At 38.1% G+C, this 12378-nt stretch overlaps 4 protein-coding genes across 4 annotated transcripts; 2 read left to right on the top strand and 2 right to left on the bottom strand.

Moving 5' to 3' along the window:
- The first annotated feature begins 1195 nt into the window (after positions 1-1195).
- On the top strand, positions 1196-1630 carry LOC145712317 (potassium channel subfamily K member 4-like). Its single transcript, XM_081790001.1, has 3 exons — positions 1196-1311; positions 1421-1451; positions 1495-1630. Exons 1-3 carry the CDS (start codon positions 1212-1214, stop codon positions 1628-1630), a joined length of 267 nt encoding a protein of 88 aa, XP_081646127.1. The 5' UTR covers positions 1196-1211.
- A 475-nt stretch (positions 1631-2105) lies between these two features.
- LOC145712316 (uncharacterized) lies at positions 2106-3024 on the top strand. Its single transcript, XM_081790000.1, has 5 exons — positions 2106-2189; positions 2239-2400; positions 2440-2618; positions 2666-2807; positions 3010-3024. Exons 1-5 carry the CDS (start codon positions 2106-2108, stop codon positions 3022-3024), a joined length of 582 nt encoding a protein of 193 aa, XP_081646126.1.
- Positions 3025-3427: 403 nt separating this feature from the next.
- Positions 3428-4044, bottom strand: LOC145695369 (uncharacterized). Its single transcript, XM_081772366.1, has 2 exons — positions 3916-4044; positions 3428-3702 (listed from the first exon to the last, which is right to left on the bottom strand). Exons 1-2 carry the CDS (start codon positions 3992-3994, stop codon positions 3455-3457), a joined length of 327 nt encoding a protein of 108 aa, XP_081628492.1. The 5' UTR covers positions 3995-4044; the 3' UTR covers positions 3428-3454.
- A 1426-nt stretch (positions 4045-5470) lies between these two features.
- Positions 5471-11984, bottom strand: LOC145710929 (uncharacterized). The gene is made up of 9 exons (XM_081788641.1): positions 11631-11984; positions 11523-11557; positions 10475-10722; positions 9860-10040; positions 9088-9258; positions 8957-9035; positions 6731-6817; positions 6296-6663; positions 5471-5881 (listed from the first exon to the last, which is right to left on the bottom strand). The coding sequence occupies exons 3-9, from the start codon at positions 10546-10548 to the stop codon at positions 5819-5821; spliced, it is 1023 nt and encodes a 340-aa protein (XP_081644767.1). The 5' UTR covers positions 10549-10722; positions 11523-11557; positions 11631-11984; the 3' UTR covers positions 5471-5818.
- Positions 11985-12378: the final 394 nt, after the last annotated feature.

The following is a 12378-nucleotide window of genomic DNA, read 5'->3' as shown; positions in this document are numbered from 1 at the left end:
GAAGACAACGCGTGGAAGACCATTCAGAACAACAAGACGCAGGTGCAGGAGTACATCAAGGTCTGGAAGGCGATTGCGGCTCCTGTTCTCGCAAAAAGTTTTAATGATGAGCTTCTGGAACGGCTCATGATTCATGAAGAAAATAAGGGTTTCCCCTTCAAAATTCGGAAAAAAGGGTAAAACGAATAAGGGTGTCACTGTCTTAACCCGTTGCCGTGCGCGAGCACACGACACGCCCCGAGGCTCGAAATAGGGCAGTTTTATTGGCGTAGAATGCGGGAGGCTTAAAATTGCATTCTACGCCAATAAGAATGCCTTATATCAAGCCTCGGGGCGTGTCGTGGCAGCGAAATTGCCACGCGGTCGGCAACGGGTTAAGATTCGTAAAATCCGCAAATTGCATATTATATGAAAATGTCATTCTATGAAATGATGATTGGAAAATTGAGCCAAATGAAAAGAGTATAAAAGGCGAAACAGTGCGAAAAGTGATGGAACGCACAGCCCAATTCGGCATCAACAATTACTTGGCCCTGAAGAAAGATTGTACAGATCATTGGAACTTCCACAACGCCTTTTTCTTCGCGGGCACAGTAGCTACTACGATTGGATACGGTAAGTCCGAGCGTTCTAAAGAAAAAATCAAGAAATAACATAATATTTGCAGAGTAAATCGCTCGGACGCTCGAACTTTTCGCGCAAGAAATTAAAATTATGGAGCGTCATAATTTCGAGTTTTGATTAAAAAGTGGCGCCTCGGTTAATTAATAAACTCGTAATCGGATTTCAGGCAACATTTCGCCCTCCACCAACCACGGCAAGTTGTTTTGCATAACCTTCACGGTCATTGGAATCCCCTATTTTGCATATATGGTCGGTGCACTTGCCGAACTCATCAGCTACAAAATTGATGACATTGTAAAGACACGGCTTTTCGAATAATAAAATAGGAGTTTCGAAAACTTTTCGAGAAAAAATTTCGAAAAAAAAAAATCGAAAAAAAAAATCGAAAAATTCGAAAAATTTCGAAAATTTCGAAAAAAAAATCGAAAAATTCGAAAAATTTCGAAAATTTTGAGAAAAAAATTTCGAAAAGTTTGAAAATTTTCGATAATTTCGATAAAAAATTCGAAAAATAAAAACGAAAAAAACCTGCATATTTCTGCTTTGGGCAAAAAAAGCCTTGCTGAAAGAAATTCCAATCAAAATCAATGACGAAAATTTCCCCTGGCGCAATTTCTTCGCTCTACGTTATCCTTGGCTGCATTTTGTTGATCGTCATTCCAAGCTACGTTTTTACCCTTGTCGAAGGTAAATTGAGCGCGCAAGTGAATTTAGAAAATGTCACGCGCGGCTGATTGCGATGTCGACATTTTAATTAGCTCTTAGATCACTTTCTTCTTCTTCTTTTTAAATTCAGATTGGAGCATGCTCGACGCCATTTACTACAGGTACGGTCAACTTGTTCTTTGCCATAACTGGACAATCAAATAGCGTCATCTCGCTGACAACGATCGGATTTGGCGACTTGATACCGCGAAATGAACCGCCAATGTCAAAAGCCATCCATGTCAAAAACGAGTCCATGTGCTTATGTTATGGTTTCACAGAAAGAAATTTAACTGGTTAAGGCTAGAGGGTAAGGGATTTTGTCAGATGTGTCTGTCGATTCAAGGGTTCGGAATAAACGGGTCTTCTGATTGGTCCAACTCAACATTTCGAGGCTCTTATTGGTTCATATTGGTTTATCGCTTATTCAGTGAAGATAACGATCAGGGTTAAATGTCGCTTCTGATTGGTTCAACTCGAATTTGAGACGTTCTTATTGGTTAATCTTCTCAGCTTAATTATTAAGAGTCCCCCATTGCTTATTCATTCAAAATTAGGCTAAGGATTAAATATGGCTTCTGATTGGTTCAACTCAAATTTTCGATGTTCTTATTGGTTAATTTCATTTACTCAATTTCTAAGTAAATGAGACGAAGAAACAACAAGATAATGATTTAAAATCGAGCTACAGTAATCAAATGACAGTAATTATTTGATAACTATTTCTTGGCTTAAGTAGGGCGACTAACAAACGCCTCGATTACTAAAAGGAAACCATGCAAAGTGAGTTGATTAACCCGGTGCCATCGCAAGATGATGTGATCAACAACCAAACAGGACTGAGCAAAAAGTGCGACCCGGTATGCTTTTTTGACAAATCTCACGAACACGCGGGCTTATGGTGTTTAGAACGAGTGGCCCGAAGATATTAAAATCGTGTTCAACTTGTACAGAGTGATGGTGTTCTTTTGGATTCTCGCCGGGCTCACATGGCTTGGTGGCGTTGTTTCCATGCTCACCGATCTCCTTAATCTTTCAGTTTCTTATCAGTTCGACATTTCTATTTCAAGAGTAAGTTCGCGTTGAAAAGTCACTTTTGATTGGTTCCAGGTCTTCCGAAAAGGCAGAGTCGTCTTCCCTCCAATTTGGAACCTTCTCGGTAGCTCCAATTCCGAGTCAAAATACATCACGAAAAACGCTAATAACAGGACGGCAGACGGGAAAGCACTGTATAATATGAACAATACAAAATTGGCGTACATGAACAAGCTCAATTACAATCAGCTCAGGTAGCCCATTCTCCTCATTATCATCCTCCATTCTCCATTCTTCAAAGCCCCTATCGCAATCGAATTCGTCTCGATAGAAGTCCTATCGACGACGACAACGAGTTCTACCGCCGGATCCACAACTCGACCGACATCGACGAGCAAGTAGATCTTGACGACTTCCAGCGGCGCAATCGGAAGAATCTAACCGTAAGCGCGTTAGGCCCGGCCACCGCAAGTGTTGAGATTTTCGCTCGCTCTGACGTTGGCTGAGGTCGCCTCATCTTTCCTTGCAACAAATTAAACTCATTTCGACTTAAGGAGCTACCCAAAGAAAGTCTCAACATTCAAGTTGAAACTTTTACAAAAACAAGTTCAAGCTTTAAACTTTCCCTATGAAAGATATAATAAGGGTATCACTTCCTAATTTGAACTTACGGTCGAGAAGCCGCTTGCGGCTTCGAGTCGAAAAAAAATAAGCCGCGCAAAGCGCGGCTTTTCATGTCTCTGCTCGAAGCCGCAAGCGGCTTCTCGACCGTAAGTTCAAATTAGGAAGTGATACCCTTATTATATCTTTTATTAGAAAAGTTTGACAAAAAAGCTTTACGATGAATAACTTCTTAAAATAACAAATTTAGCACGTGCCGATGCGAATCACGCCGCTGAGCAGGAAGTAAGCGAGTCAATTAGTATCTTCTGGTCGAGTCAAAAGGTCTTTTTGAATGTTAATAAAACACGTGTAAATTCGAAGGTTTATTTGATCGTGTCCATCTAATCCAATCGGCGCGGCTCCATACATTGTTTTTAGATGCTGTCATTAGAATCGGCGCCGTAATCAAAACACTTTTAGCCCGCGTTTATTGCGTTTTGAGATAAAGCACAGTCCCCAGCGCCAGAGCACCGAAGAAAGAGGCCGCTAAATAGAATTTGAAAGCGTCGTTCTCCGATTCGCCAGTTGAAGAAGAACTCTTGTCAGCGGCGGAATTATCGGTGTTCTTCTTCGTGGACTCTTGCTCTCGCTCTATCTCTTGAGCTGGCGCGACTTTTCGGTTGATTGCCAAAGAGTTCGTGTCAGGAACAACAGCTGCTTTTTCCGCTAACAGGGCTGAAATTGTTTTATAACCAGGTTATTCTAGATAAAAATCAAGTTGCGAAATTTATTAAATGTTTCATTCTAATTAATTCTTATAAATAATTTTAATAAATTTTTATAACTATTTTGATTGATTAAAATTTAAGCTAATTTTTATGATAATAACTTTACAAAATAAGGGTATCACTAACATAATGCTTTTTATTTTAAAATTTTCAATTGTACCTTCAAATTTGTTTTCTTGAGCCGGTAGATCTTCTGAATCTTTTCTTTCCCGAGCAATCTGGACAATTTCTTCAATCATATTTTTCTCTTTCTGAACAAGTGTTGGCGATTTTTCTTCGTATCGCTGAATCAATTCTTGTCTTTCCAGAGGATCATTATTACATCTTTCATCGTAAAATTTAATCGATTTGATTTACGAGAAATCTCTCTATAAGAGTTCAAATCCTTATTCTTGCTTGTTCCTGTGATTCGTCAGTTTGAGCTACTGTCTGATGATTGTACTTGATCGCCGCCGATTCTAGTTCTTTCTTGCTTCTGTCGCTGAAGGTTTCCAAAACTGCCCTGGCTCGTTCTCTTCTTTCTTCATACGGAAAAGCTTTCTCACTCGTTTTAACATCAGGACTGGCGCTTTTGTCAAAATTAAAGGTCTGACTTAGAATTTAGAAGTTCGAATTTTTGAAACTCTTCAAATTGAGAATAAAAGGTAAGATTATGATCTAATCCTTTATATCTCGATTCCGCCGGGCGGTTTTTAATTTTGCGATAAAGAAGTACTTGCGGTGGATTAACTGGCAGGATACTAGTATTGTTACGTAGCCCGCTCACGGAAGTGCGTCGAGTTTAAGGGCATCACTCTCTTATTTTTACAAGAAGACCATTAAATTTGACAAAAGCTGCTTTTCGAAGTCGACTTTTTCAAGATTGGTTTGATAACGCGCGCACTCCCTTAATAATTTTTTATGTTGAGAAAGTGCTGACTTAAGGGCATACGAACCTGGATAAGTGCTCGTCGAGCCGTCAGAAATGATAAGTCTGGGGGAAATGTACGCGCTGCTGCTTGCGTCAGAGAAAACTGATGACTCGCTAGAATATTATATTTACTTATCGATAAGCCACTTCCTAATTTCCAGCTTGGCAGATCTCAGATCCGGAATTATCTCGGCCGGCAACTTCACAAGAAGCACTGAGGCATTTTTTTTTGAGGATGCACAAGATCCACAAGTTGAAAAATTGAAAATCATAATTGCCAGTCTTTTTCAGTTAGACCTTGTTATTTAAATTTTATCATAATAGCGGAAGCTAAGTATAATCAGTTTTCAAACTCAAAAAAATAAGGGTGTCTCCACATTAACAGATCAAAAATCCTCAAAATTTGCGTTTAAAAATATGGGGTCCCCAATTTTTTTATGAATCTTATTGTTTTTATGTTACTTAAAGTTATCCCAGAAATATCGATGTTTGAAATTTTAACCTAGCGAAGCGACACCCTTAAGAAGTGAACGAGTGTGTTTTTACTTTTGTTGCCCTCGACCAATTATTGGGCTTTACTATGAGCAAAAAATCTTTCGAAAATCTTAAGGGGATCACTCAGAAATCGCTGTTTGAAAAATTCAGTCCCACTTGACGGAGGGGTCCTTAATACATAATGTACCTGCTAGTAGACATTGTATTAAAATACTATTCCTGCTTCAAAAATCTCTTCGAAAATCTTTTGCTTTCGAATTTTCATCTAGCGGAAATTAATCAAAAAAAGGATGAGTCAGAAACGTTTACAGAGGAGAAAGAGATTTTATTTGCAATATTTGGCGTTGCTCAGAATCGAGAGTCAGAAAGTGAATGTGAAATGGGAAATTGTACAGTTAGAAAAAAGGGGGCTAGAAACGAGCGAAAAGCGGTGATTTTTCGAATTTGTGTGTTTTAGGAAAGAAATTAAAAAAAGTACTTGGTTTTGGTTCTGAGAATGTCTTTACAGAAAAAATCATGTAAAACATGTTATTTTTTGTTAGGGGGTTTCGTTTTGTACTTTTGAGAAGGTTTTCACTTTTGAGTTTTGAGAAAATTGTACAGAATGTGAGTTTTTTTAAAAAAGAAGCGAGCTTTTTGAAATTGTTGCGCTAGAATTTTAAAATTGCGCACCAGCGAAGGTGATGTGAGAGGGTTTCTTCGCCGTCGCCCAGTTGGTATTCTGAAAAGAGTGTTTTTAAGGGAGTTTGGCCGCGTTATTTGCATATCGTCTTTTAGAAAATTTTACGATTACGAAACATTATGCCACCATTTGAGTCACTTTTTTACGTTTTAAGAGGCTTAGCCAAGATCTTAAAATGATCGAATCACGCTAGAAAATTATCATTCGTTTAAGGGTCTCCAAATCGATAATTTGCAACCTGTGTAGAAATCAAAACCTGAGTCAGGATTTGAAAAAAATGATTTTTCTAAGGGGTTGCGTCAAGAACCGACAAATTATGCGTGGGCGGCTTCTCGGCTGCTGATTGGCCGATTAGCCGAATCCAGGATTCTGATTGGATGAAAATTTCAGTGCGTACTTTTTGAATCCTGACTCAGGTTTGCAAAAAATGAATGTTTCTGAAAAATGAAATACTTTTTCAACTGTTTTAACAGGAGCCGCGCCAAGCTGATCGACCGATCCAAGACTGGATCCAACAGCCGAGTCCCTCGAGCTCTTGAATTTGAGTTTCCTCAAAAACTGCGAAATCTTTGATCCACTCGAATTGTAGCTCGACTGATCATTAGTCGCTGCCGTCGTTGTCGCCACCGTAGTCGTCTCGGCTTTGGAAATGTCGCCGGTAGAACCGATTCCCGAAGATTGCCGATCAACGGCGGGTGGGGGCGGTCGGTTCGCTTCTTCTTTCATTTGCTTGGCGAGTTCCTTGATCTTGTTCGGCCGGCTGTTCAGATTGGACTTTTTCAGACGCTTGAGAGCAGTGCGCTGTTGCTTACGAGTTGCCTGAGTCACAGTTTTACACCGTGAAACCCTTATTTAAGCTCTTGTGTTTCTGATTTAAAAACTGTTCCTTTGTATCAACAGCAATCTGCCCAGCGTAAAGAAGATTGTACATATTTTGCGTCCGCAGCTTGTAGTCTTCCACGTTGATCTGTTTCTCTAAAAGAATTGAGTTAAGGGGGTAGACCATGTTATTCGAAAAACAACGGTTTCGCGTCAATTTTTCTTTAAATTATCTTTAGGGAGGCCCTTAAAGCCCTGATCTTTTTTTTTATATAAATAATAATTATTATTTTAAAGAATAAAGTTAAGGGGATAGACCCTGTTAATTGAAAAAATGATGATTTCGCGTCAAATTATTTCAAAATTATCTTTTAATGGAAGGATGCCCTTAAAGCCCTGGACTTTGATTCTAAGAATTTATGGAATGGAGTTAAGGGGGTAGACCTCGTTAATCGAAAAAGCACCGTTTCGCGTAAAATTATTTTAAAATTATCTTTTAAGGGAGGCCCTTAAACTGAACTTTTATTTAGAGCGTTTGTTATTCCTGAAAATGTTATTTTCTATGTTGTTTCTATCAATCTGGAAACCCTTAAAAAAGAACGGCTGAAAAAAGCACGTTCCCGCAACTCGCCAAAAAACAAGATTGAAACTGGAACTGGTGCTCGTTTCAATTTTGAAGCTAAATTAAATTCGTGAAAAATGCACTCTGCTCTTTTCTTGTTTGAACATGAAAATTACGCAGCGGCGCACTAGAAACAAAAAAAATAATGATGAGAATTGGAAAATTCAAAACCAAGTGTTCAAACAGCAAAAACATCGAAGAGAACCTGTTTGCGCTAGAACGAAAAAATGAGCAAAATCTTGTTGTCTCTGAAAGAATAGAATAAGGATGTCAGTATGATAACGTTTAAAAATATCCAGATTTAAGGACCCCTCCGTCAAGTGGGATTGATTTTTTCAAACAGTGATTTCGGGCTGATACCCTTAAGATTTTCGATCAAATTTTCAAATCTTGACGGTTGGTCCTTAAATTCAGCTCATGTGAACCAAATGAAAATAACGACTCTTTTGAAAAATAGAAAAATTCGTCAAAAAAGTGCCCGAGGAATTTCTACGATGGCTACCCTCTTTCTCAGCCTTTGTATCCCGGTTAGTTTCACGGCTCGTCAGCCTGGATAATTACCAAGGGCGCTTGGAAATTATGTTTATTCTATTCAGTTAGAACAAACCGAGTTTCGAAATCAACTAAGCGAACATTTTTTAAGAAATAATGAAAGTCTTCAGCGATGAAAAACAGTCCGACTGCCCCCGAATAAGAAAGATTTTCAATGGAAAAATTCTCATCATTTTGATGATCATCCTCTTTCTGCTCTTCATAGCTGGCATACTTTCATATCAACTGGCAGAACCAAAAACAACTACTGTTAGTCCAACTACCCGCTGTATCGGAAGAAAAATATGCTCTCCCAAAGTTCATTCTGGCTAAATTTTCTTAATAAAAAAACGAAAAATGCTGTGTTTTGCGTTCAACCGCGTTGGATGTAATTTCTGGCAAAGCAAGTTTATCAGCTCTATTTTATCGCTTGAAAAAGTTTGGACAAAATCATGTTATCACGCTATTAGAAATTTTTCGCGGTTTGAATCTTTCAAATTGCATCTGGCCTCTTTTTTCGTTTCTAGTACAATTAGTGCATTAGGGACGTAATTAGCGAGCAATTGAAAATTGAGCATGTCAATTGAGAAATCGTGCATCGGCGAAATAAAATAATTGTTCTCTTTTTTCTTTTGATCCATTTCAAAAGAACTTGTTTTAAAAACAGAGCGAGATGAACCAGTAACATATTATCCTCGAGGAGAAAATTTTAATTAATTCGATTTATGTCGATTCAATTACAAAGTTGAAAAAATCTTGTTTCAATTAAGAAAAACCCGTTTAGACTACAGACGGATGAAAGAATAGCGAATTTGTCATCAAAGTTCCTCATTGGTCAAAAAATGAAAATAAGGTAAAAAGGATGAAAACCGATTTTCTACAACAGCTTGTTTTGAATACGAAAATTTTCATCGACCTATCTGATTGGTCAAAAAATAAGCAGGCCAAAAGGATTCCTTTTCAAATTGAAAAATTTCAAATTGACCAATGAGAAGAAAGAATGAAAGTATTCGTTATCAAGAGAGCCCGTTGTAGAATTTTGGATCACTCGAAATTTACTTTTGGAGCAAAATTTTCGAGTATTTTTGGTGAACTCGATTAGCGTAGTTGCATCATGTTTACTCATGTCAATCAAATGTTACCTTCTGCCTGGTCCTGGAACGTCATTTCGCCATCCGTGAAGTCGTACCGGGCAGCCACCAGCTTTGATATCAAATACGCCTGAACATTAACCGTGTTAATTAGTGCTAACGGAACTCGAGTTTTTACGCACCTTCATGACGAGGCGATTATCTTCAAGCTGCCGTCTGTCCGCCTGAGGGAGCATTTGTTCGGGCCCGAGCTCGAGGAACTTTTTCGTCGAGGGACCGACGCCGTCCACACCTTTCGGAAGATATGATTTTCCATCACGTACCTTTTTGCTCTCTTTTTTGATGTCCATGGACTGAAATAAACAGGTTTAAAATCTAGGTCAATTATGCTTCTAAGGAAAGCCTATCGTCGTATCAAGCTTCTGATTGGCCAATCAGAGGCTTGATGAAAATAATCAAGCTCCTGATTGGCTTAACGGAGCTCAGAATATGTCAACCAATCAGGAACTCGATTAAAAGACTCGTTATTGTATGAAGCAATTGAAATTTTTTTCTACAACTGATCATCACGATAACGAATATTTTGATCAAGCCTCTGATTGGTCGACACGATCTTGCGTAAAGAGCTTTAAGCCAATCGGAAGAAGGGAAAATGCGATTCTCAAAATGAAAGTTGCTAAACGATCTTTATTGCTAATCCGAAAAATGCAAAATGAAACGTTTTCTCGATCGCTTTTTCGGAAGAGCGCGTCGTTGTAAGTGGATTGAGCGTATCTATCAACACGTTATCAGTCTACTGACAGTGCCCGCGTTCCAGTTTTTAGTTTAGAAGCGCCTTATTTTCCTATCGTCGCGATTAATTTTCAATTGATCGATTGGCTTGCTGAATCAACTTTTGAGTCAACTTTAAAGTGGGGAAAAACGCTCTCTCCCGCGTCTGGGGATAACAAGCACCTTGACGGAATCTGTGGTGAATTTGTTGTCGTCCTCGCTCCACCGCAGCGGCTCAGAGCTGGCCCACCAGTTGCACAGACAGCTCCATCGACTTATTGTAAACGAATCGACGGTTGATAGGACTTCATCCTCGTCCTTGCGCTTGAAGCACGAGGCGGACTTGACAGCGACCACGATCAGACTAAAACGAGATTTTACCAATTGACCCTCTCTTTCGATTCAAAATCACAAAAAAAATTAGCAATTTTTAACTAAGCTAGAATTTCTAAGGGAACTACCTCAGATATGACCATAATGAATTATTATCTAAAAGTACTCCCTAATTCGCCTCGCGGTTTTTCGTTCTTGGAGAGAACTTTGAAGAAGAGTACTAGCCGTCGTTAAATCGAGCTCTTGTTGAGATAGTAAAGCTACACCCTTATTCTTAGATATTGATACGGGGAGGTTTCAGGAGCCGACAAAAAATCTTGATAAGTTTACGTGGAAATTTTCAACCAATCAGAAGCCTGGATTCGGATAGCTGGCTAATCAGCAGCCGATTAGCCGCCCACGCAGAATTTGTCGAAATTCTTTTGTCTGTTCCTGACGCCCTCCCCTTATTCTTAGGAATTGTACCTGAGAAGAGTGGCAGAGAGAATTAGCGACGATCCAAAGCTTGCTTGTTGGCTCCCCTCATCTGGTATGATCATTTGACCCTTTGGTCAGCCCTTGATAATTATAAATTCGACTACTCTACTGCTAGAAAATAAATATCTCCGCTACTAGAAAGAAACTATCAAGAATTATCAAGTAAATTGCGACTTCATTCTTTGCTCATCCAATCAGTCCAAGTACGCTCATCCCAAAGTCGAAAAGAAGCACATCTAAAACACAAAAATGAACTTTTTCCATCATCAATCAAAAGAGAGAAACCGAAATATAGTTTTTTTTTCTAAAAATACGTTTCGCCACTATTTGGATCAAAATAAAAAAGGATCAAATAGAATTGACTGAAAACATGGGCGTGGGCCATCTCAAAGCGATCGGAGATTAAAACGTTGCAAATTCGAACAGTTTTTTCGACATTTTTATTACTTTCCAAAATATACTTCTAATTTATTTCAATTGTTTCCGAATGGTCAATCAGAGGCCCCACCCATACCAGCCGGCTTTAAATCGACATCGTACAAAGAAGCTACAATTAGAGGTCTTTAATTTTATAGTACGCGCAACTGGCCAATCAGATTGCGACGCGCGCTTTTCAAATACAAATTTCGGGCCTAAAACATAAGCCATTTCTACAATAACAATTCGTAGCTCAATTATAATTGAGAAAAGTTATGTTTTTGGCCCGAAATTTCGATTTGAAACGCGCGCGTCGCGTTCTGATTGGCCAGTTGCGCGTTGAAATTATAACATTAAAGACCTCTAATTGAAGCTTCATTATGTCGATGTCTAGTTAACATTGTAAAGATAAGGCCCTCATATTTTGAACCGCATTGAACCTTGTCAAAAAGTCTTCTGTCAAACTTTCTACAGTAAAAGCTACTGCTTCATCAAAAAGGTGGAAAAGCCCGTAACCGCGAAACAAGCCCGTAACGGGTTAACTCTGGTGACCCCAAATTCTCTCATTCCGAATCAGGAGAATCAGAAAATCAGGGAGTTTCGCTGTTGAAAAATTTACCTGTCGTAAGTTTGGTGGTGGTGTTTTTGGCGTTGCTAGAAATGGTTAATTCGTGAAAGTCGTGTTAAAAGCAATTAAGAGCCTCTCACTGCTCGAGCAGATACTAACCAAAATATGAAAGGTTTTGTAAATAGCTAGTACAAAACATTAACACTTGGAAATAAGCGAAATGAAGTTAAGGTGAAACTAATTGCAATTTACAAATTAGCGCTAATTCAAAACCCGTCCCTGGAATACAAAACAGGTTCAAAAATGATCAATTAACTCATTTTTTTATGAAATTTCACGAAAAATAATAAATTGAATTCGAAACACGAAAAAATGAAAAATCGTGAAATCGGTAATTTTTATTTAATTTTGAACCTTTAACTTAATCCGAATAAACAAAATAAATCATCTTCAAGTACAAATTTCCCGCCCAAGAAATTAAAAACGAAAACTCCCCAAAAGTTTTAAATTTGAAAAATCAAATGAAAAAAAACAGTCAAAAAAGTGATATTTATCCGGTCCTTTGAAAGGTTCCAAAAATGTTTTTTATGAAAAAAAAAATTAATGAATATAAGATTTAATAAATAAAATAATCTATCGAAAAAATGATGATTTAATTGAAATATGAGTTATTTTAATTAAAAATCAAAATTAACGAGCGATAAATTTCAATTAATTAAATTTATGAAATATTTTTAACAAAATGCGAAAAATGTAATAATTGGAAGAGTAACCCTTTTCTTTGAATATCTTTTTTAAATAATTAGTTGAATGGTTTGTCGATTCGTCTATGTACACATTTCTCTCGAGAAAGTTCGACAAGTATATACAAAAAGCAGCTTCTTCAAAATCGAAAACTGGCTCTTCC

Source organism: Oikopleura dioica, chromosome 1, assembly GCF_907165135.1.
Source record: "Oikopleura dioica chromosome 1, OKI2018_I68_1.0, whole genome shotgun sequence".
In the NCBI taxonomy this organism is placed as follows: Eukaryota; Metazoa; Chordata; class Appendicularia; order Copelata; family Oikopleuridae; genus Oikopleura; species Oikopleura dioica.
The sequence above is the reverse complement of the archived record's forward strand: the minus strand, read 5'-3'. Positions and strand labels throughout refer to the sequence as shown.